This window comes from Salvelinus namaycush, chromosome 20 (genome assembly GCF_016432855.1).
Source record: "Salvelinus namaycush isolate Seneca chromosome 20, SaNama_1.0, whole genome shotgun sequence".
Classification (NCBI taxonomy): Eukaryota; Metazoa; Chordata; class Actinopteri; order Salmoniformes; family Salmonidae; genus Salvelinus; species Salvelinus namaycush.
In genome coordinates this window covers 42,205,127-42,225,497 of record NC_052326.1, presented here as the reverse complement: position 1 = coordinate 42,225,497, position 20,371 = coordinate 42,205,127, and the positions used below count along the sequence as shown (strand labels likewise).

At 42.3% G+C, this 20,371-nt stretch overlaps 1 protein-coding gene across 2 annotated transcripts in view; it reads left to right on the top strand.

Annotated features, from left to right (window-relative positions):
* The first annotated feature begins 2,522 nt into the window (after positions 1-2,522).
* ell2 (elongation factor for RNA polymerase II 2) overlaps positions 2,523-20,371 on the top strand; it is a 35,857-nt gene continuing 18,008 nt past the window's right edge. Inside the window, exons 1-9 of one of the 2 annotated variants that reach the window (XM_039016338.1) lie at positions 2,523-2,757; positions 9,429-9,476; positions 10,324-10,445; positions 10,675-10,826; positions 14,810-15,069; positions 16,593-16,717; positions 16,829-16,901; positions 17,124-17,853; positions 20,233-20,296. In XM_039016338.1, coding sequence (XP_038872266.1) covers positions 2,626-2,757; positions 9,429-9,476; positions 10,324-10,445; positions 10,675-10,826; positions 14,810-15,069; positions 16,593-16,717; positions 16,829-16,901; positions 17,124-17,853; positions 20,233-20,296 — 1,706 coding nt within the window. In that variant the 5' untranslated portion in view covers positions 2,523-2,625. The remainder of the gene's footprint in view (positions 2,758-9,428; positions 9,477-10,323; positions 10,446-10,674; positions 10,827-14,809; positions 15,070-16,592; positions 16,718-16,828; positions 16,902-17,123; positions 17,854-20,232; positions 20,297-20,371) is intronic. The other variant, XM_039016337.1, reaches the window with a different exon arrangement.

Here is a 20,371-nt window from a genome sequence, read left to right as displayed (position 1 = left end):
ATCGGTTTAGAAAAATCAAACAGCTCTAGTGGCTGTAAACTGAATGTAGCACTTGGGCCTGTATGCGTGAGTATCTGTGCCCCTCCCGCTGCACATTGAACAGGAGCCTGGCCTCTTCCTCTACCCACTGCTGCCAGTGGCTGCTGCGCTTCTCCTGCGACGTCTTCCATGCTGATTAGCCTCTTCAATTTTCTTCCCAAAACTTTTCAACCCGGTAAGCTAAACTCTGTTAGTAAATACGCTCGTTTTAGTCCACTTCTGAAACCATATCGTGTAATCAGACTTGTCTATACGTGAGTAAAATAACAACTAAAGGTGTATCTTCATGAATGCAAATGTATTGCTAACTTGACATTACTTCACATTACAAGCCACATGAGAGAGAGAGAGAGACGCTTTCTTCATGAACCTCTAAATTCCCACTTCATTAGCATATGGCCAATCAGGATGCAATATGTAAATAACACCGAAAAAATTACATTAGATCATTTCACTTGGTATGAAAAAACAAGAAAAAATGACATTTTAAGAGAATTATAAATCAATATAAGATATTTAGACTTGTTTAGATTTCACTTTTTGCAGTGTAGGGTTTGGACACCGAGGAACTTGATGCTCTCGACCCGCTCACCTACAGCCCTGTTGAGGTGGATAGGGGTGTGCACGCCCCCCGTTTCCTGTAGTTCACGATCAGCTCCTTGGTCTTACTGACGTTGAGGGAGAGGTTGCTGTCCTGGCACCACACTGCCATGGAGAGGCTATACAGACACCTTGGTGCCCAAATTGATGATGTATGTCATGTAGCTGAGATCCAAGTCTGGAGATGAATGGATTCGGTTCAGTTTTCCTGATGAGCCCTTCCCAGCTAGCTAGTTTATATGCAGGGCTGGCTAGCTGGCAACAACAGCATCATGGCGCTAGTTAAAACGTGTTTAGTTTGATGGGAGAGGTCCACCTTCACATTTACCGCTACCCCAGTAATCACTCCTTTCAATGGGGCCCTGTTCCTAAGAGCAAAGCAAGAAACCGATCTTGCCCTGAGTTGCGTGACACAAAGCGCCTGCTCCGTCTGGTTGGAAGAAAAACACAAATATCACAAGCCCACTACGGGTTACTTTAACTGACTCAACTGCACCCAACTCCTTTTCCACCCACCCTGAAACCACAAATGGATCTGCCAAAAGGCAAGGATCTACTTTTCAAAAATGTCACTCCTACTGGACCAGATTCTTCTTTCTCATGTCCATCGATGCAAGGCTCGGGCTCTGAGCTCTTCACCACACCTTCCCCTTCACTTAGTCAGAAGTCGGAGATCTGAGTTCCCTGTTGTTTTGAACGCGGAAACAATACAATCCTCAAGTTTGCGGATGACACGACGATGGTAGGCCTGATCACCGGCAACTGGGAACTTGAATCTGGGAAATCTCTGACTTCCAACTTCAGTGCCTTCAAGACTACTGGGAACTCTGGAAAAAAAAAACAAGCTCCGAATGGGAATAATCATTTTGAACTGTCATCCAAGTCGGAATTCCAAGTCGGAAACTCTGGCATCTTTCGAGAGCTCTGATCTGAAGGTCACTGACATCATAATTTTACCTTGTTTATTCCCAGAGTTCCCAGTTGTCTTAAAAGCACCATTTCAGTCTTGCATGGCCACCCGCAAGTTAGCGTTTTTCGTCATAAATCTTGTTCTGGAGGCAGCTCTGCAGAGTGGTCACTAGCTGGCACAGCCACAAAGTCGTAAAATCTGATTTTAAACCTAACCCTGACCTTAACCACACTGCTAACCCTAATGCCTAACCTTAAATTAGGACCAAAAAGCTTTTTTGTTGTCATAATTTTTTACAATAAAGCCAAATTTGACTTTGCGGCTGGCATATCTAAGGGAAAATGACTCAGTTCTGCCTCCAGGGCAATACCTGCTGGCCACACAGTCTTGGGTGAACAAGCAGTACAGGATGGGACTAAGCACACCCCCTTGAGCTTCATAACAACATAGGCCTACTGGTAAATGCACGAGGGGGTACTTCGGGGGTACTCTGGTATAAGCAAAATATGTAACCAAAAAAGGTTGAGACAACTGCTCTTCCATGGTTACTGGTTTGGCCAGTATGCCTCTAATATTCTTTACTATGGGGGTCTCATATGAAACCCTACAATGAATATATATTGTTTTCACTATAAATTATTGTAAGAGAATCTGGATCGTGTCAGTGAAAAGCAATGGGAAAAAATCTTTGAATTTAATGTAATACCTGTCAGTAGTAAATAAATGTCAACGATAAAAACTTTGTAGGTGTCAGCAGCATACATTTCCACTAATTCCAAGTGGACATTATGATACCGTATTTTTCTATGACATAGTAGTGGACAGACCACAGCTGATTCGATCCATTCCTTTCACTTCTCAAAAGAAAGAGTTCTACAATGACAAACTCTAGCATTCATACACTGAAGGAGTGAAGACTGAGTAGGGCTGAAATTACATATGGAAATCACAAATTACATATGGACAAAAAAAAAATTGAACAAGCCCTTGGGGGAGTCCCTCCCTTGAATTTGTGTTAGGTAGAGTATCTAAATGCTCGGACATAAGACCAAGACGATGGTAGAGGGTTGGTAAAGATGGCGGCGCTCTCCGTGGATGGAAGGTATGGACTGAATTGTGGCCGACGGAATACAGACCAAGTCACTGTATTGCACGTAAAATTGACAGAGACAGCTTTCAGAGCGATAGAAAGGTACCAAACCTCTAAGGTAAGTTGAATACATGTCTTATAGCTTACCTTATACAACTACCGATGCTATCAAAACTGGTGAACTAACTGCCACGCACAGTCAGGTTGGTCAAACGTTATTCAAATTACCTTGCTAGTTAACGTAACTTACTGTCATACCAATAATGCATATGCCATGAAGTGAGTTAGCAATTTGTGGATTACAAATCAAAGTTTGAGAGAAATGGATTTGTGTAGTCGATGTACTATAGCTAGCTACATTTGGTAATGTAGTTAACGTTAGCTGGCTAACCAAATGTAATTTCCCCCACAACAAAAAAATAACGTTTTCCCCAGCCAAGTCCACTTTTTTTCCCTACTCAAGTCAGTACTGAAATGTGACGACAATTGCACTGTTTGGTGAAATCGATGACTCTTTTGATGGCAATTTCGCGTGACATCTTTACTTAACTTTAGCTAACTTACCGTATATTCTTAAACCAAGGATTGGCACTGTAGTCAGTGTTTTGGAGATGTTAGGATATATATATATTTATTATTATTATTATTTTTTGGCTAGCTAAGGTAACTATCGTAACCCTTGATCATGAATGACTCTGTTCCATTACACATTACAGTACCTAAGTCATTGGACGAAGGCGTCTTCTGTACGGGGGAGTTTTGTTAAGCGCACCGATGCTTGGTCTGAACATTAACACGCATCAGTTGTGGTAGCATGATAAGGACCTTATCTTTCATATCAGCGAGAAACAATTTTTAAAAAACATAACGTTAAATGAATACACGCCATTATAGGGTTAGTGTTCCCACACGGCCATATCCCCATGTTACAGCGCGTGTTTACGGAAGACGGCCAAAACAGCAAAATACTCCCATCTAAACGTGAAGTCGAATATCAATTGCGATATGGTTCTAGAAACATAAAGCCCTTTACTTTCATATCACATCAAAATAATTTCACAAATTCAAAATACACACATACTGTACTTTTCAGTGACAACACCTTTTGGGCTGCCTTCCATTACACACAGGAGTTCAGAGCATGCTAGATAGTAAATTAGCAGTACCTCTGAAAATAAGATATAATAAGGTCCTTGGACCTTAAAGGTGCAATATGCAGAAAATGTTGTTAAAATCATAATAGTTTGCCTAATGTCAGTTTGTGACAAAACAAGCTGTCATTGCGTGGAAAATAATTGTACCATCTGCTGTGAAATATATTTTCCATAACAGAAAATATTGTATTTTCAGTTGTTTGAAGCTGGTGTACAAAACCGAAAGTAAAAGATGCAAAAACAAAATAAGAACAGGAAGCATAGAAATAACGCACATAGAACAGATCTACCGCACCTGCTTTCAATGAGAATGACAGCTTTATAACTCACATTTCTATGTGAATTTGGTCGGGTCACCCAAAAAGTTACATATTGCAGCTTTAAGGAGTAATGGTAACAGGCTCCTAAAGAGTACATCTTTGGTTAGGGTCTATCGGTGACAAACGTCCTATAATACTATAATAAAGGAGATTGCAATCATAAGCTGAATTTATGACAATAGTCAAAAGTTAGACCGCCAATCTAGCTAGTTCAGAAAGCAATTATTCTGACTAGCTAGCTTGCTAGTTAACATCAACTTGCTGGCTAGCTATACTAAAAGTTTTAGTGGCTACATTAAAGTGACAGTCCACTTAAATTATAAAATAAGTTGGCTAATGTTCCTTTTACCTTGAAAGTAGTCAGGGGTACTGTTGTCAACAGTGGATGTTAGTTTACTTAGCTAGCCACTGTCACCAGCTGCTACCATTAGGTCAGACCTGTTTAAGATTACTAAATGTGTATTTTACAAATTCACACCACCATGGTCTACCAATTTTTTTAATTATTATTATTATTTTTTACATGTGTAGCTAGCTATGTTAGCACGTTTTATGAAATTCTCACCCAAAAATCACCTTTTATACAAAAAAAAATCAAATTCACTCCGTTGTTACTTCTTATCTTCATCAATACATTGGTTTCATGCCAAACTATTTTTGGAATAGCAATACACCTTATTATAACAATATTTTGGCTACAGACCTATCCAGTAACTCCACACTGAGTTTGTCAGTGTACGTTATGTTCATGATTCAACTATGTTCATTACTTAATTCTTGACTTAAATGTGAATGTTACATTGGCAAGCTCCCCAGGCAAGAAACTTTCTTGCCAATCTTTATAATAAGCATATAGCATAGGCTACTTGACTGTGTTTTTATATAGAAATTATAGGCCTATTTAATGTTTGATCGGGTTATATGCTGTTTTCTTCAAAATACTAGTCGCTAGGGTTTTCACTCCTTTTACTTCTAATCTTGTGCTTGTTCTCTTAAAGCTACAGTAAAAGTTCATGACAGCATGAACCCTTTTAAACTAGTGCTTTTCAAGGACTTTCTGGATGGGAGAGGTTCCATTTGCACACGGATTAATATAACTAAGGCTATTTTATTGTAAGAAAACATTACATATGTTTGCAAAACAGTTCACACATTAGACCTACAAGATATTCACAGAAAAGGGCTAACAGCAATATATTTTTTTAACATAGTTTTGCCCAAATTTAGAAAATCTGAGGCTAAAATGTTTTTTCTTCTGTATTGGCCAATACATTTCCTCTGTCTAATCTAGTGTCCCGGTGGGCAGTAGTGTTGGTATGTGATTTGGATTTGGTCTCATTCCATGGCTTTGCATACCAGGCTTTTCTCAGTGGCAAACACAGAATCATGACTCAGGAAAAAAAATTGTTGTCACAGTTGCGCAAATTCCTATCACGTCAGCCTCTGGTGATTGTGGGCCCTTACGGACTCTTACCAAACCAATCTGTCGGGACCAAATAAAGCTAGCGTGTTAATCCCATGGCCGTACAACCTGTATTATCTGGAAGCACCTCAACAGAGATGCACTTAACGGGCCTCTGGGGCCTGTGATCAACTGGGGCCAGGAGTCCTGGGAAGTTCAATGGACTGTCAACAACACTTACATAATTCCAGAAACAAGCTAGTCAGACTCTGTAGCATATTCCCAGAATGTTCAGGCCATGGACCAATAAAAACATTTTTTTTTAAATCCTAATCCAAATTATTGGATTTGAAGTTGAGAAACTGGGCCTAAAGGATTTCATTCAGGGACGGTTGGGACTTAAAGTGTGTTGAATTAAGAAGTTAAGATCTTGGCCTGTTAAGTAGCCTAATTCAAGTCAGTGGTAGAAAGGGTGTCAGGAGGGGTGTCAGGAGCTGCCTTGGCCAATAGGAGCTTAGAACAAGCTGACAACAAGCCAATCGAAGTTGGAAGAAGAAGATGGGAAGATGGCGCCGAAGAACATGGCTGACGTTTTACATTCTCCCAACAAATTGTGCAATTATTATTATTTCTGCGTTTTGTGTAACTTATTTTTTAACCTATTGTGTACATAACGTTGCCGCTACCGTCTCTTATGACCGAAAATAACTTCTGGACATCAGTTTCACACCTTTTGTGTGAAGAAAAGATGCCGGAAAAGGGGACGCAGATCGGGGATCCTTCTGAGAAGCCGGAGGCGAGCGAGTGAACTCTCAATGCCTTCCTCAAACATGCCCACCCCTTCAAAAAGGCTTTATTGCGAAAGCATACCTTGCGATTATGTTAGGTCAGCGCCTAGTCACAGAAAAACACAGCCATTTTCCAGCCAAAGAGAGGAGTCACAAAAAGCAGAAATCGAGAAAATTAATAAACAAACCTTTGATCTTCATCAGATGGCACTCATAGGAATTCATGTTACGCAATACATGTATGTTTTGTTCGATAAAGTTAATATTTATATCCAAAAATCTCAGTTTACATTGGCGCGTTATGTTCAGTAATGTTTTGCCTCTAAAAAACATCCGGTGAATTTGTAGAGAGCCACATCAATTTACAGAATTACTCATAAACTTTGATATAAGATACAAGTGTTATACATAGGATTAGAGAAACTTCTCCTTAATGCAACCGCTCTGTCAGATTTCAAAACTTTACGGTGAAAGCACACCATGCAATAATCTGAGTTCAGCGACCAAAACAAGCCATACAGATACCCGCCATGTTGTGGAGTCAACAAAAGTCAGAAATAGCGTTATAAATATTCACTTATCTTTGATCTTCATCGGAATGCACTCCCAGGAATGCCAGCTCCACAATAAATGTTTGTTTTGTTCGATGAAGTCCATATTTATGTCCAAATACCTCCTTTTTGTTCGCGTTTAGTTCACTAATCCAAATGCACAAGGCGTGAGTCCAGACAAAGTCAAAAAAGTTCCATTACAGTTTGTAGAAACATGTTAAACGATGTATATAATAAATCTTTAGGATATTTTTATCATAAATCTTCAATAATGTTTCAACCGGACAATTCCTTTGTCATTAGAAAGGAAACGGAATGGAGCTCGTGCTCACGGCCACGCGCGATAAACAACTCATAGCTTTCAGCTGAGGCACCTACTGTGACTGGTCTTATTCGCTCCCCTTTCACAATAGAACCCTCAAACAACTTTCTAAAGACTGTTGACATCTAGTGGAAGCCTTGGGAAGTGCAATCTGACCCCATTTACACTGTATATTGGATAGGCAATCACTTGAAAAACTACAAACCTCAGATTTCCCATTTCCTGGTTGGATTTTCCTCAGGTTTTTGCCTGCCATATGAGTTATGTTATACTCACAGACATCATTCAAACAGTTTTAGAAACTTCAGAGTGTTTTCTATCCAAATCTACTAATAATATGCATATCCTAGCTTCTGGGCCTGAGTAGCAGGCAGTTTACTCTGGGCATGCTTTTCATCCGGATGTGAAAATACTGCCCCCCTGGCATAACAGGTTAAATTAAGGTGAAATAAAATAAATAAATAAATAAAATAAAATCGTGATGGTAAGCCTGGTATGTGTATTGTGACAACACGAGCAAGTTTACTTGCGCTTATCATTTTTAGTGTACACTGTAAAGGGAAATTTGCTGAAGGGAAGTTCCTGAAGTTTCAAAACAGCCAGGGAAGAACCTATTCTGCCGTGCCAATGTTTACTCATGTAGCTACCATTATCCGCAACCTGTTGATGTAATCTGACTACATGTGATTTACTTTATTATGATCAGACATACAGTGCCTTCGGAAAGTATTCAGAACCGTTTACTTTTTCCACATTTTGTTACGTTACAGCCTTATTCTTAAATGGATGAAATAAAAATAAATCTTCAGCAAACAGGTTGATGTAAATCTTTGCTAATGTATTACCTAAGTATCCTGCTTCCATTAATCACCCTTGAAATGTTTCTACAACTTGATTGGAGTCCATCAATCTTAAATGGAAGAAGTTTGGAACCACCAAGACTCTTCCCAAGACTTTCAGACCATGAGAAACAAGATTATTTGGTCTGATGAAACCAAGATCGAACCCTTTGGCCTGAATGCCAAGCGTCACTTCTGGAGGAAACCTGGCAGCATCTCTACGGTGAAGCATGGTGGTGGCAACATCATGCTTTAGCGATGCTTTTCAGTGGCAGGGACTGGGAGACTAGTCAGGATTGAGGGAAAGATAAACGGAGCAAAGTACAGAGATCCTTGATAACCTGCTCCAGAGTGCTCAGGACCTCAGACTGGGGTGAAGGTTCACCTTCCAACAGGACAACGATCTTAAGCACACAGCCAAGACAACGCAGGAGTGGCTTTGGTACAAGTCTGAGTGGCCTAGCCAGCGCCCGGACCTGAACCCGATCGAACATCTCTGGAGAGACCTGAAAATAGCTGTGTAGCAATGCTCCCCATCCAACCTGACAGCTTGAGATGATCTGCAGAGAAGAATGGGAAGAACTCCCCAAATACAGGTGTGCCAAGCTTGTACTGAGTAAATGGTCTGAATACTTATGTAAATGTAATATTTCTGTTTATTTTATAAACTAGCAAAAATGTCTCATCCTGTTTTGCTTTGTCGTTATGGGGTATTGTGTGTAGGTTGAGGGGGGGGGGGGGGGGGGGGGGGGGGGGGGGGGAAAATGTAATCAGTTTTAGAATAAGGCTGTAACCTAACACAAAATGTGGAAAAAGTCAAGGTCTGAATACTCGCTAATTCTGAGGTAATGCTGATATGTGACCATTTTGTCTGAGATGCCTATTATTTACACCGCTTTCAACATAAGAGGGAGTTCCATATTCCTACTCTTACTGTACTTTTTGCTCGTTGCAAATTCATGAAACTATAAACATGCTTTTGCTAGCTAGCTTCTTAGCTAGTTGATTTGCCAGATGAAACACAATATATGCTTACCAATAGCATATGAGCTGTGACTGGTTGACAGAATGGCCTGCTTTTGTCACTTAATGAGAAACGGCTCTTTTATCCCTCTTTTTTTCAACCACATCTGTGATAATCCAGTTGTAACTGAGTGACATTCACATTATTGTTATGATGGAACAACTTACAATCAATGCTTATATGGTCCCGTGTGGCTCAGTTGGTAGAGCATGGTGCTTGCAACGCCAGGGTTGTGGGTTCATTCCCCACGGGGGGACCAGGATGAATATGTATGAACTTTCCAATTTGTAAGTCGCTCTGGATAAGAGCGTCTGCTAAATGACTTAAATGTATAAATGTAAATATTGAAAATGTGATTGTAGAGTCTAATCCCTTCCTCTCTTTTTCAGAATGTAACATCCTCGCGGCCAACAATGCAATTCAAGGGACTCCAAGGGGTAAGTATGTTCACATGTCAAATCTTCATTTTGACTCATTTTGAACTACAGTACTAGTTATGGGTCAACCCTGTGGGGGGTAAACCAAAATTTTAATGCAACCATTATTGAAGACTTAAGCAACCTATCATTTGAGCGCTGGTGGTATACACATTAAATACAATTCCTACCCTAGCTGGTGTAGACCCAAGGTTTTGTGTTTTCAGTGAAATATACATTTGTTAAGCTACGAGTTATATTTAGAGGCTTGTGGCCTAACTCTTTCCACCCTTCTGAAAGCATCTGGTTAACCTCTGACTACCTGGGCTGTACACTATGAATAGTTGAACTCTCCAATGTGTCTATCTATAAATACTTCTCTTGCAGTCTGCAGCTGGGCCCAGAGCAGAGGGAACACACACACACACACACACACACACACACACAGAGCAACTCAGACCTCTAAGATCTGCTTGTGTCATGCAAGCTCACGTTCTAATTAGTCTCAGATCTCACCGCTCAGATCAGTCTATATTGACAGATGCAACACACTGAACATCACTGTAAAGGGTTAATGTTACAAGACCTTGAGAAATTAGACCCAGTTGAGTGTTTTTTACAGATGGTTTGCTATTTGGCATGACTGACTCTGTCATATTCAAATATGAGCAAAATCTCTTCTTCCCGCCACCGGGCACTATAGCAGTAGAGGGAAATGAAATCCCATTTCCCTTCAGAATGATCGAGTACCTCTGCAATATGTCACTCCTGGCAGTTTCATGCATATAGGGAAGAGATGCTCCTTGTTTTCTGTGGTTGATTAATATTTTTTTTATTAATTGATCTCCTTTTGATGTGAACCCCACAGCGTATTAAGATCCCAAGGACTGACTCTCAAGATGGATCTCAGAACTTTGACTTCTACCTATCCAATGTGGGCAAGGACAACCCTCAGGGAAGCTTTGAGTGCATCCAACAGTATGTGTCCAGGTAAGCACCCTCTGGAATGAAACCAAGCATGTATCAAATGCTCGCTACTGAAAACCCAGTGTAAATTGTTGTAAGCTGTTTCGTTAACTGAAATAATTGTCACTCTGGTGTCAGAATTTAATGTCATTGAGCCTTGTTAATGAGTAATTGGTTGAATTGAGATGGGTCCATGTTGAGAAACCCTGTGCTGTATGACTGAAACCCCCCCCCCCCCCCCTGTCCTCTCCAGTTCGGGGACCCCCCACCTGGTGTCCCTGGGGGTGGTTCAAGACAAAGTCACGTTGTGTGCCACCAACGACTCCTACCAGGTGACTCGGGAGCGCATGACGCTGGCTGAGGAGGATGGGACCAAAGTCCTCAAGCCTGGAGGCCAGTTCAAAGGCAAGTTCCATCCATTTAAGCCCACATTTCCATTGTTTGCGCCTGACTAAGCCCTTTGGGTCCAGCCCTTTTAAGGCTTGTTCACATTGGCAATTTGAAGTGAATCCACTCCAAATTTTTTGCATATCCGATTCAAATTTGTTGTTTTTCCTGCAGTCTAAACAGCCAAAATGCACATGGAATCAGATATTTCAAGACCCATTTCAAACCACATTCGTAGGTGGTTTGAAATCGGATACAAATCTGATTCCTGGCCATGACTTGTCTGAATGCATATAAATCAGATGTAAGTGGTTTTTAGAACTATTTGGCATATCTTGTTGCTTGCTAGCTACTCTGACAGTTTGACAAGAACGTGTGGTAGTTAACTAGCTTGTTAATTGTTTACGAACAAGTTAGTAAATGTGCTAGAAAGCTAGCTAGGTAGCTGATTAGCTTGTTGACTGCTGTGGTTAGCCAAAAAGGACTGATTTTGAAAGCTAGCATTAGTGCACTAACATGCTAGCTGTTCCCATAGACTTCCTATCATTGAATGACTATCCATTTAAAAGCGCGTCTCGGCAGATATAATTACGTATTTTTTTTGTAGCGGTGGCAACAATTCAGCAGTGTTTGGCCACCACTCCTAAATTAATATAGGGGAAACACTCACTTTGAGTATTGACACTGTCTGCCACCACAGCCATATCTGGGTTAGTCGCACTCTGCAAATAGTTCTTATTTAACGACAACACTGGTCTACAGCCAAAACAATTGTCTTGCCTTTCTATTTCTAATACACTACGACTGGATTAAGGTCGGCCACGTGTTAAAGGGAAAGTAAATCTTGGGCTAATCTAATTTGGCTCTCTCGTCCTGTTTTGCCGGTGGAGATACGCTGCACATTCTCTCAATCTCCTTTCCCCTCGTAACAGCTCACTGTTGCTGTAACTGGCCATGCAAAATCTACCTCCACTGACCTGGGAGTGGACGGAGTTCTCCCACAGCAGAGGGCCATAAACTGAGTTTCACTGGCAAAGAGTTTTTCTTCAAGCGCCATGCAACAACATAGATTTGATGTCACCCAAATGGCCCATTTGCCACCAGTTATGTTTTTCTAAAAGGCAGTGTGCCCTATAGGCTTCTTTGTATATGATTATAATTTTAGTACCTTGTGTTTTGCGCAACTATTTGACATGCCTGGATTTCAAACGTTTATTGAAAGATTTTTCATCAAACTGTTCGCTTTTCATTATGCCAGATGGTCCAGCACCATCATCAGACAATTGCTTTAATTTTTGGTGTGATTCTCATTACGGGATAAGGCCTAAAATACAGGATAAAATCTTTCTATGTCGCATGATTGCTCAAAACACAGCCTCTACAAGTTTGTCTGAATAGGCGTTACAGTTTAGACGATCGTATAGCAACGTTCGTAAAGGGGTAGATGTTCAGGGCTTGTCCACAGTTTCTAATAGAAATAGAGTTCCAGTTATCTACATGAATTGGTATTGTTTATTTAACATGGCATTGCATGTTTTCTCAACAGTAAGCAGATGTGCGTCTTTGCTGGGATGGTTTTTACCTCTAGGGCTGCTCTGGAACTATATTTAATTCTGCAATATGCAAGTTTAGGTGACCTGACCAAATTTGCAGATGTGTTTTTAGAAATGTCATTCTCAATGAAAGCAACTCTAAGAAATGGTAGATCTGCTCTATGTATGCTATTTATATGCTTCCCATTCTCAAGTTTTGTTTTTGCATCTTTCACTTTTGGTGTTGTACACCAGCTTCAAACACCTGAAAGTACAATATTTTTGCTTATGGAAAATGTATTTCACAGCAGTTTAGATGGTACAATGATTCTCTACACTAGCTTGTTTATTCACAAACCGAAATTAGACGAACTATTCGAATTTTAGCAACCAGGAAATGGCTGGATAGTGCATCTTTAACTGCAGGAATCCATGAAATCTTTGCTCTCCGTACTCTCAAACTAGAAAAGTCAGTTAAACCAACCTTTCGGTCTAGTTTCTGCCTGTGGGGATTAATTTGCATATTGTGTCCCAGATGGAAACTGAGAGGGGAGCAGAGGAAAGGGGTAGAGTTTGGGCATGTAACAGCTGGCTCAGTAGAAGCACTCCTATTAACATGTGCAAAATTAGCCCTAACCTTCATTTATTTAGTTTGTTTAGGCTTTGTCCGTTATGTATGTTGGCCTGGGACCTTATGCAATGTTTGTTTTAAATGGGAGACCCATTTACTTGATGCCATTCAGAGTTTAGTACGCCAAAGTGAAATCATAAACACACACACAGCACTGCTACATGACACGGCAGGTCTGTTGGTTTGAATGACATGCATCAAATTTTATTGGTCATGTTGTGAATTGTTAGATACTACTGCACTGTTGGAGCTAGGAACACAAGCTTTTGCTACACCCGCAATAACATCTGCTAAATATGTGTATATGACCCATGAAATTGAATTTGATGCATGTAATGGCAGAAACTGTAATTCTGATAGCAAGCCAACAGAGCTGCTGTGATGGGTAGCTGTGTTTTTATTGTCTCCCATGTAAAGTCACTAGGCTGGCCAGCGCTGAAAGCAAAGCTGATTAGCAGCTGACGCAAGCAACTCACCTACTTCAGTCACTCACCAGGCCTTGAGACAGCAAAAATGAATGTGTGGTTTGTGCACATAGACTGCGAGATCTCTATCAGCATTTGCCCGGAGGAGGCGGCAGACGAGGGTACACGTTTTTCTCTAACCTTTAATCTTGTAGAGCGCTTTAGAATTTCATAATCACTGGAGCGCATTATGGAGAAATGTCAAGGCATCCTGACTAATCAGACAACTTATGAGCTGGGGGCCAGATTCTCTGGATCCTCTTAATGACATTGACTTTTACATTGGGAACTCAGTCTCTCCAAATCAGGCTTCTATGATGTATCTTGTACTAGTAACGTACAGTCAGTTCAAATTCAGTCCACATACAGTTCCGAACACACAATAGTTAAGTAGCAACTTTGACTCTTTAGGGCAGGGTTCCCCAACTGGCAGCACCCGGGCTGAATTTGGCCCACAGGTGGTTTTATTTGGCCCAACAACAAATAACTCTGAGCATTTAAAAATATATATTTTTATTGTTTGTCATAAGACTGTTAAAAACACCAGGGAATCCTCTCCAAGTAATTTTAATTTTGGAAATCTATTCAAGTATTCCCACGCATAATAGTGAGATAGATACATGATCTTATGCAAATGTAAGCAATATTTGAAATTGTTTTAGTCATATTATACTTAACGAAAATATAAACACAACATGTAAAGTGTTGGTCCCATGTTTCATGAGCTAAAATTAAAGATCCCAGAAATGTTCCATACAGACAAAGGTTATTTCCATAAAATGTTGTTCACAAATTTGTTTATCCCTGTTAGTGAGCATTTCTCCTTCACCAAGATATGCCACACCTGTCAAGTGGATTATCAAGAAGCTGATTTAAACGGCATGATCATTACACAGGTGTACTTTGTGCTGGAAACAATAATGGCCACTCTAAAATTGTGTTTATATTTTTGTTCGGTGTATATCTGTTTCGACTTTCAATTTGACCAACCATCCGCTCAAGAAGAAATCTGCCTGCTGCTGAATGTAATTGATTTATCCCTGCTCTAGTGTTCCAAGTGCCTGCTGGCTTTCGTACTCATCTTTCAGTCAGTGTTCAATAACATTATTATGTTGTCATATTAATAATAAAAACGTTTTAGTTAGTGACTAAGCTGCTAGTTAGCGAGGAGTGCCGTTTCTGCTGTAAACTCAATTGAGGTAAGCAATACAACATTTAACTGATTCATTTAAATGTCAGAGAAACAAATGATCAAATAAATGGATTGTGGACTTCTTAGGTTCCATAATGCCATGGTCTCAACGGATATTGGTTTTGGGCAGATTGTGTGCCATTTTTCTCAGCGTCACCTCCTTCGCCCCTCTCTAACTTCAGGTAAGAAATTCCAGATCCGCAAGCCAGCGCCGTCAGGCTCTGAACCAGTCGCGGAGCGCAAGCGCTCCACCCCTATCAACCCAGCCAAGACCATCCGCAAGTGCCTTGCCAACAACCTGGTTTCCCAGCGCCCGTACCGCGACCGCCTCGTCCACCTGCTGGCATTGCGCTCCTACAAGAAGCTGGAGCTACTGGCCAGGCTGCAGCGGGACGGGGTCAGTCAGAAGGACCGCAGCTCTCTTGGGAGCACCCTGCAACAAGTAAGGCTAAGGCTAGCGCCTTGCAACAAGTGAGGCTGAGGCTAGCGCCTTGCAACAAGTGAGGCTGAGGCTGGCGCCTTGCAACAAGTGAGGCTGAGGCTGGCGCCTTGCAACAAGTGAGGCTGAGGCTGGCGCCTTGCAACAAGTGAGGCTGAGGCTGGCGCCTTGCAACAAGTGAGGCTGAGGCTGGCGCCTTGCAACAAGTGAGGCTGAGGCTGGCGCCTTGCAACAAGTGAGGCTGAGGCTGGCGCCTTGCAACAAGTGAGGCTGAGGCTGGCGCCTTGCAACAAGTGAGGCTGAGGCTGGCGCCCTGCAACAAGGCTAGAAGCCATTTTATGCTTGGTCTGAAAATGTGGTTGGATGCTCCGTATAGAGGGTGTGATGTAATTGCGGCACCTACAGAGGCATGCAGAGGCCAAAATTAAGCTCCGCACTGCTGTGCGCCTTCCAAATTTTGTAACAATGTGGAAGGGCTAGCTCCGCATTGACATGATTGGTTAACGGTAGGTGGGGGTGGGAGGTCCTGTATAAACACAAACTCACTTCCTTCCCAACTGCTCTGCGAAGCGCAAGAAGTATGAATGCCCTGCCTTCTGCAGAGGCCGTATCGCAGTAAATGCTGTACGCCACTGCAGACACCAGATTGACCATGCAGATCCTTTGAGGCTAGTAGTACCCCTGCAACAAGTAAGGAGGCAGCTAGTACCCCTGCAACAAGTAAGACTAGGACTAGCAGCCTGCAACAAGTTTGGTTACAACTCTGCAACCATTATGGCTAGCATCCTGCAACAACAAGAGAGGGGGGGTAGAACCCTAAAACAAGTAAGAGGGAGGAGCATAGTACTTTATTGGTTTCATATGAAACTGGGGGGTTCCTAGCTATTTATGGCAAGTATGAGTAACTGGCAGCACTGTGTATGAGAAGACAAATGTTCCTGTTTACCCTTAGGACCCATCACCCTTCTTAGGCATTAAACACCAAATGCAAATCAGTCTAGGAGACCAATTCCCTGTAATACAAAGACCTTCATTCACAATTACTGAATTGTGAATGAAGAACCAAGCAGCCATACATTAAAGTCATTAGTCTTATTAGACACACACACACACACATATAGCAAGAACTAAGCACGCACAGATCACACAGCAAGAATCAAGCACACAGACACACTTATACTAGCTATTGGAGATGATGTACTGAACTACTCAGACTGGTTTACTTTGCAACAGCAACTGTGGTAAGCTGACTATCCATGCTTGGTATACAGAAAACACAATACTCATACTTGTTTGGGGATTTGCCTAGTGTTGTGATTGAATACAGAGATGCTGGATTTGAAATGCAGTGATTTCATACCCAGGTTGAGATGCAAGTAGGGCAGGCATTAATGGAAGAAAAGTCTAACTCTTAGGGAAAAAAGTAATACCAGCGGTTGTATTTGAATTGCTTTTAATGCTCCCAAATGATTGGAGAGCACTTTTTTTCAAATGGAAATCTTTTTTGTGGGTATATTTGTTCATAGGTGGCCAACCTGAACCCCAAAGATAACTCGTACACTATGAAGGACTTTGTGTACCGTGAGGTGCAGAGGGACTGGCCAGGCTACTCTGAGGACGACCGCGTTCAGGTTAATGGAATTCTGGCCCGGTAGGTCACAATACATTTCACCCTCCTGAACAGGCCCCTGCATTTCTTGCAAGCAGAACCTCGTGGTGACTATGTAGCAGCGACTAACAGTTGGTTCTCCCTCTCTCTCAGGAAACTGGGCCTTCCCACTGAGCCGCCAACCTCCAGCAGTCCTCCTAAAGATGGCTTCCCGGGCTCCCCACAGGTAACGCTTCAACTCTACACTCTGTTAGACACACACCTTCAGTATTACTTGCACAAACCAGCGTGTAAGCTAACAGACAAGCCAAACCTGATGACCAGGTCTCTCCTGTAAAGAGACATTTTATCTCAAACCTATGCTAATGTTTACTAAGATCAAAAATAGCCTTTTATCACTAATTCACAAAAGAGATATTTTGTGTTTTGAATTGTTTGTGTCTTTCAGAAGTGCCAGCCCGAGTTGCCGAGTCACTTCACTGACCCCTTGATGCCCAAGAAGCCCCGCATTTCCCATGTCACCAGCCAAGGACCACCCACCGCCCCCACCTCGTCCTCTAGAGAGCGCCGCAGCGCCACTAAGGGGGACAACAGCCACCACAGCTCCGCTGCCACCACCAAACGCTCGTCTCTCCCAGCCAGGCCCACCACGGCTGGCCCGCCCCTCAACCACCTCCCCCCTCCCTCCCAGCTGCCCGTTTCTCACCTCCGTCGTCTGTCTCATCACCCTGGCCTGGACTCCAACTCCAACTCGCCCAGCACGCCTGAGGGCCGTGGCACCCAGGACCTGCCCCTTGACCAGAGCTCAACCTGCCTGGACCACTCCTCCTCACCGATAGCCAGGCCCCCAGGCAGGACCGCCGACCGCTATGGCTCCGGCATGCCGCCCCCGGCCAGCTCCAGCCGCCCAGCCCTCACCATCTCCTCTTCATCATCCTGTTCCTCTACCATTACCCCCCCTCCCTTGCCCAGCAGTAGCAAGAAGTCAAATAAGCACAAAGAGAAGGACAGAGAGAAGGAGCGGTGTAGGGAGGGGCGCAGCATCACATACGATGGCGTCAGCCCCCCAGAGGTACAGGTTGAGGACGGCCAAAGGCCCAGGAAGAGACACCGCGCCAAGGGGGAGGAAAGACGAAGGCCAGTCATCCCCGCCAAAAGCCCAGTCTGCTCAGACGAAGGTAGTCTACCTTAATGCCTTGGTTCGGCTTCATGCTTGAATGCCTTGTTAAGAAGGGAAAGGGATGAGTGCTTGCTCATCATGCAAGGCCTGATTCCAATCCATGGTTTTGTAATGACAGCAATGCACTACTGTATTAGACAACCAGGCATTGGAAGTGCACTGATGGTGTGAATGCTTGGAAAGGGCAAAGTGTATGCATGCTTTGAACACGATGGGCTGCTTGCGTATTGGAGTACGTTTCTCACTTGAGTTGTATGTATGTACAGTTGAAGTCGAAGTTTACATGCATACACTTAGGTTGGAGTCATTAACTCGTTTTTCAACCACTCCCCAAATTTCTTAACAAACTATCGTTTTGGTAAGTCGGTTAGGACATCTACTTGGTGCACGACACAAGTAATTTTTACAACAATTGTTTACAGACCGATTTATTTAACTTATAATTCACTGTATCACAATTCCAGTGGGTCAGAAGTTTACTGTGCCTTTTTTAAACAGCTTGGAAAATTCCAGAAAATGATGTCATGGCTTTAGAAGCTTCTGGTAGGCTAATTGACATCATTTGAGTCAATTGGAGGTGTACCTGTGGATGTATTTCAAGCCCTACCTTCAAACTCAGTGCCTCTTTGCTTGACATCATGGGAAAATGAAAAGAAATCAGCCAAGACCTCAGAAAAAAAATTGTAGACCTCCACATGTCTGGTTCATCCTTGGGAGAAATTTCCAAACGCCTGAAGGTACCACTTTCATCTGTACAAACAATAGTACGCAAGTATAAACACCATGGGACCACGCAGCCGTCATACCGCTCAGGAAGGAGACGCGTTCTGTCTCCTAGAGATGAACATACTTTGGTGCGAAAAGTGCAAATCAATCCCAGAACAACAGCAAAGGACCTTGTGAAGATGCTGGAGGAAACAGGTACAGAAGTATCTATATCCACAGTAAAACGAGTCCTATATCGACATAACCTGAAAGGCCGCTCAGCAAGGAAGAAGCCACTGCTCAAAACCCGCCGTGGAAATGCCAGACTACGGTTTGCAACTGCACATGGGGACATAGAAATAGAACTGTTTGGCCATAATGACCATCATTATGTTTGGAGGGAAAAGGGGGACGCTTGCAAGCCGAAGAACACCGTCCCAACTTTGAAGCACGGAGGTGGCAGCATTATGTTGTGGGGGTGCTTTGCTGCAGGAGGAACTGGTGCACTTCACAAAATAGATGGCATCACGAGGAAGGAAAATTTTGTGGATATATTGAAGCAACATCTCAAGACATCCGTCAGGAAGTTAAAGCTTGGTCGCAAATGGGTCTTCCAAACGGACAATGACCACAAGCATACTTCCAAAGTTGTGGCAAAATGGCTTAAGGACAACAAAGTCAAGGTATTGGAGTGGCCATCACAAAGCCCTGACCTCAATCTTATAGAAAATGTGTGGGCAGAATTGAAAAAGCGTGTATGAGCAAGGAGGCCTGCAAACCTGAGTCAGTTACACCAGCTCTGTCAGGAGGAATGGGCCAAAATTCAAGCTTGTGGAAGGCTACCTGAAATGTTTGACCCAAGTTAAACAATTTAAAGCCAATGCTACCAAATACTAATTGAGTGAATGCAAACTTCTGACCCACTGGGAATGTGATGAAATAAATAAAAGCTAAAATAAATCATTTCACATTCTTAAAATAAAGTGGTGATCCTAACTGACCTACGACAGGGACTTTTTACTAGGATGAAATGTCAGGATTTGTGAAACTGAGTTTAAATGTATTTGGTTAAGTTGTATGTAAACTTCCGACTTCAACTGGTATGTATGATGATTGATTAGTATGTAAGTGCCAATTCTTCTACATCCAACCTTACAAACCAATTTTCTTTCATCCTTTGGACTCTAGCTCAACATACTCTGTATGTGTCCTGTAATTGGTGCCAACAAACCTCTGATCATGGGAGTTAATTTCACTGATATACCTTGTCTTTATGATAAGTAAAGATGGGTCCGCCCTGAGCAGCACACTCAGAAATCTGTCCACGGGTTCACTCTGACAACTGTTTCAAGACCAGTACTTTTGAATAGTTTGTTTTACATTTATGTTAGTTTAGTCATTTAGCAGGAGCTCTTATCCAGAGTGACGTATAGTTCATTTTAAGATGGGTGGGACAACCACATTAGTCATAGTAAATACATTTTTCCTCATAGTAGCTTTCAGCAAATTTAGAGCTAGTAAGAGGGAACAGAGTCAAGTGTGAGTGTTAGTTTACAAAAAAAAAATTGTGGGGGGGGGGTGCGAGTCATTATTTTAAGGCTAGTAAAGAGAGCTGTTCTGATGTCAGTTGATGAAGAATTATTGTCCGATGTGTGTCTTTGTTATTCCCCAGACAATAAAAAGAGGCCAGTCCACTCCACAGACTTCTCCACCACTGTGATGCCAGATTACATATGGTGATTACTTTTATTTACTGACTTAATCCTCTTTGTTCTATGTTGAACATGAAGCTTCCATAAGAATGCCACTGC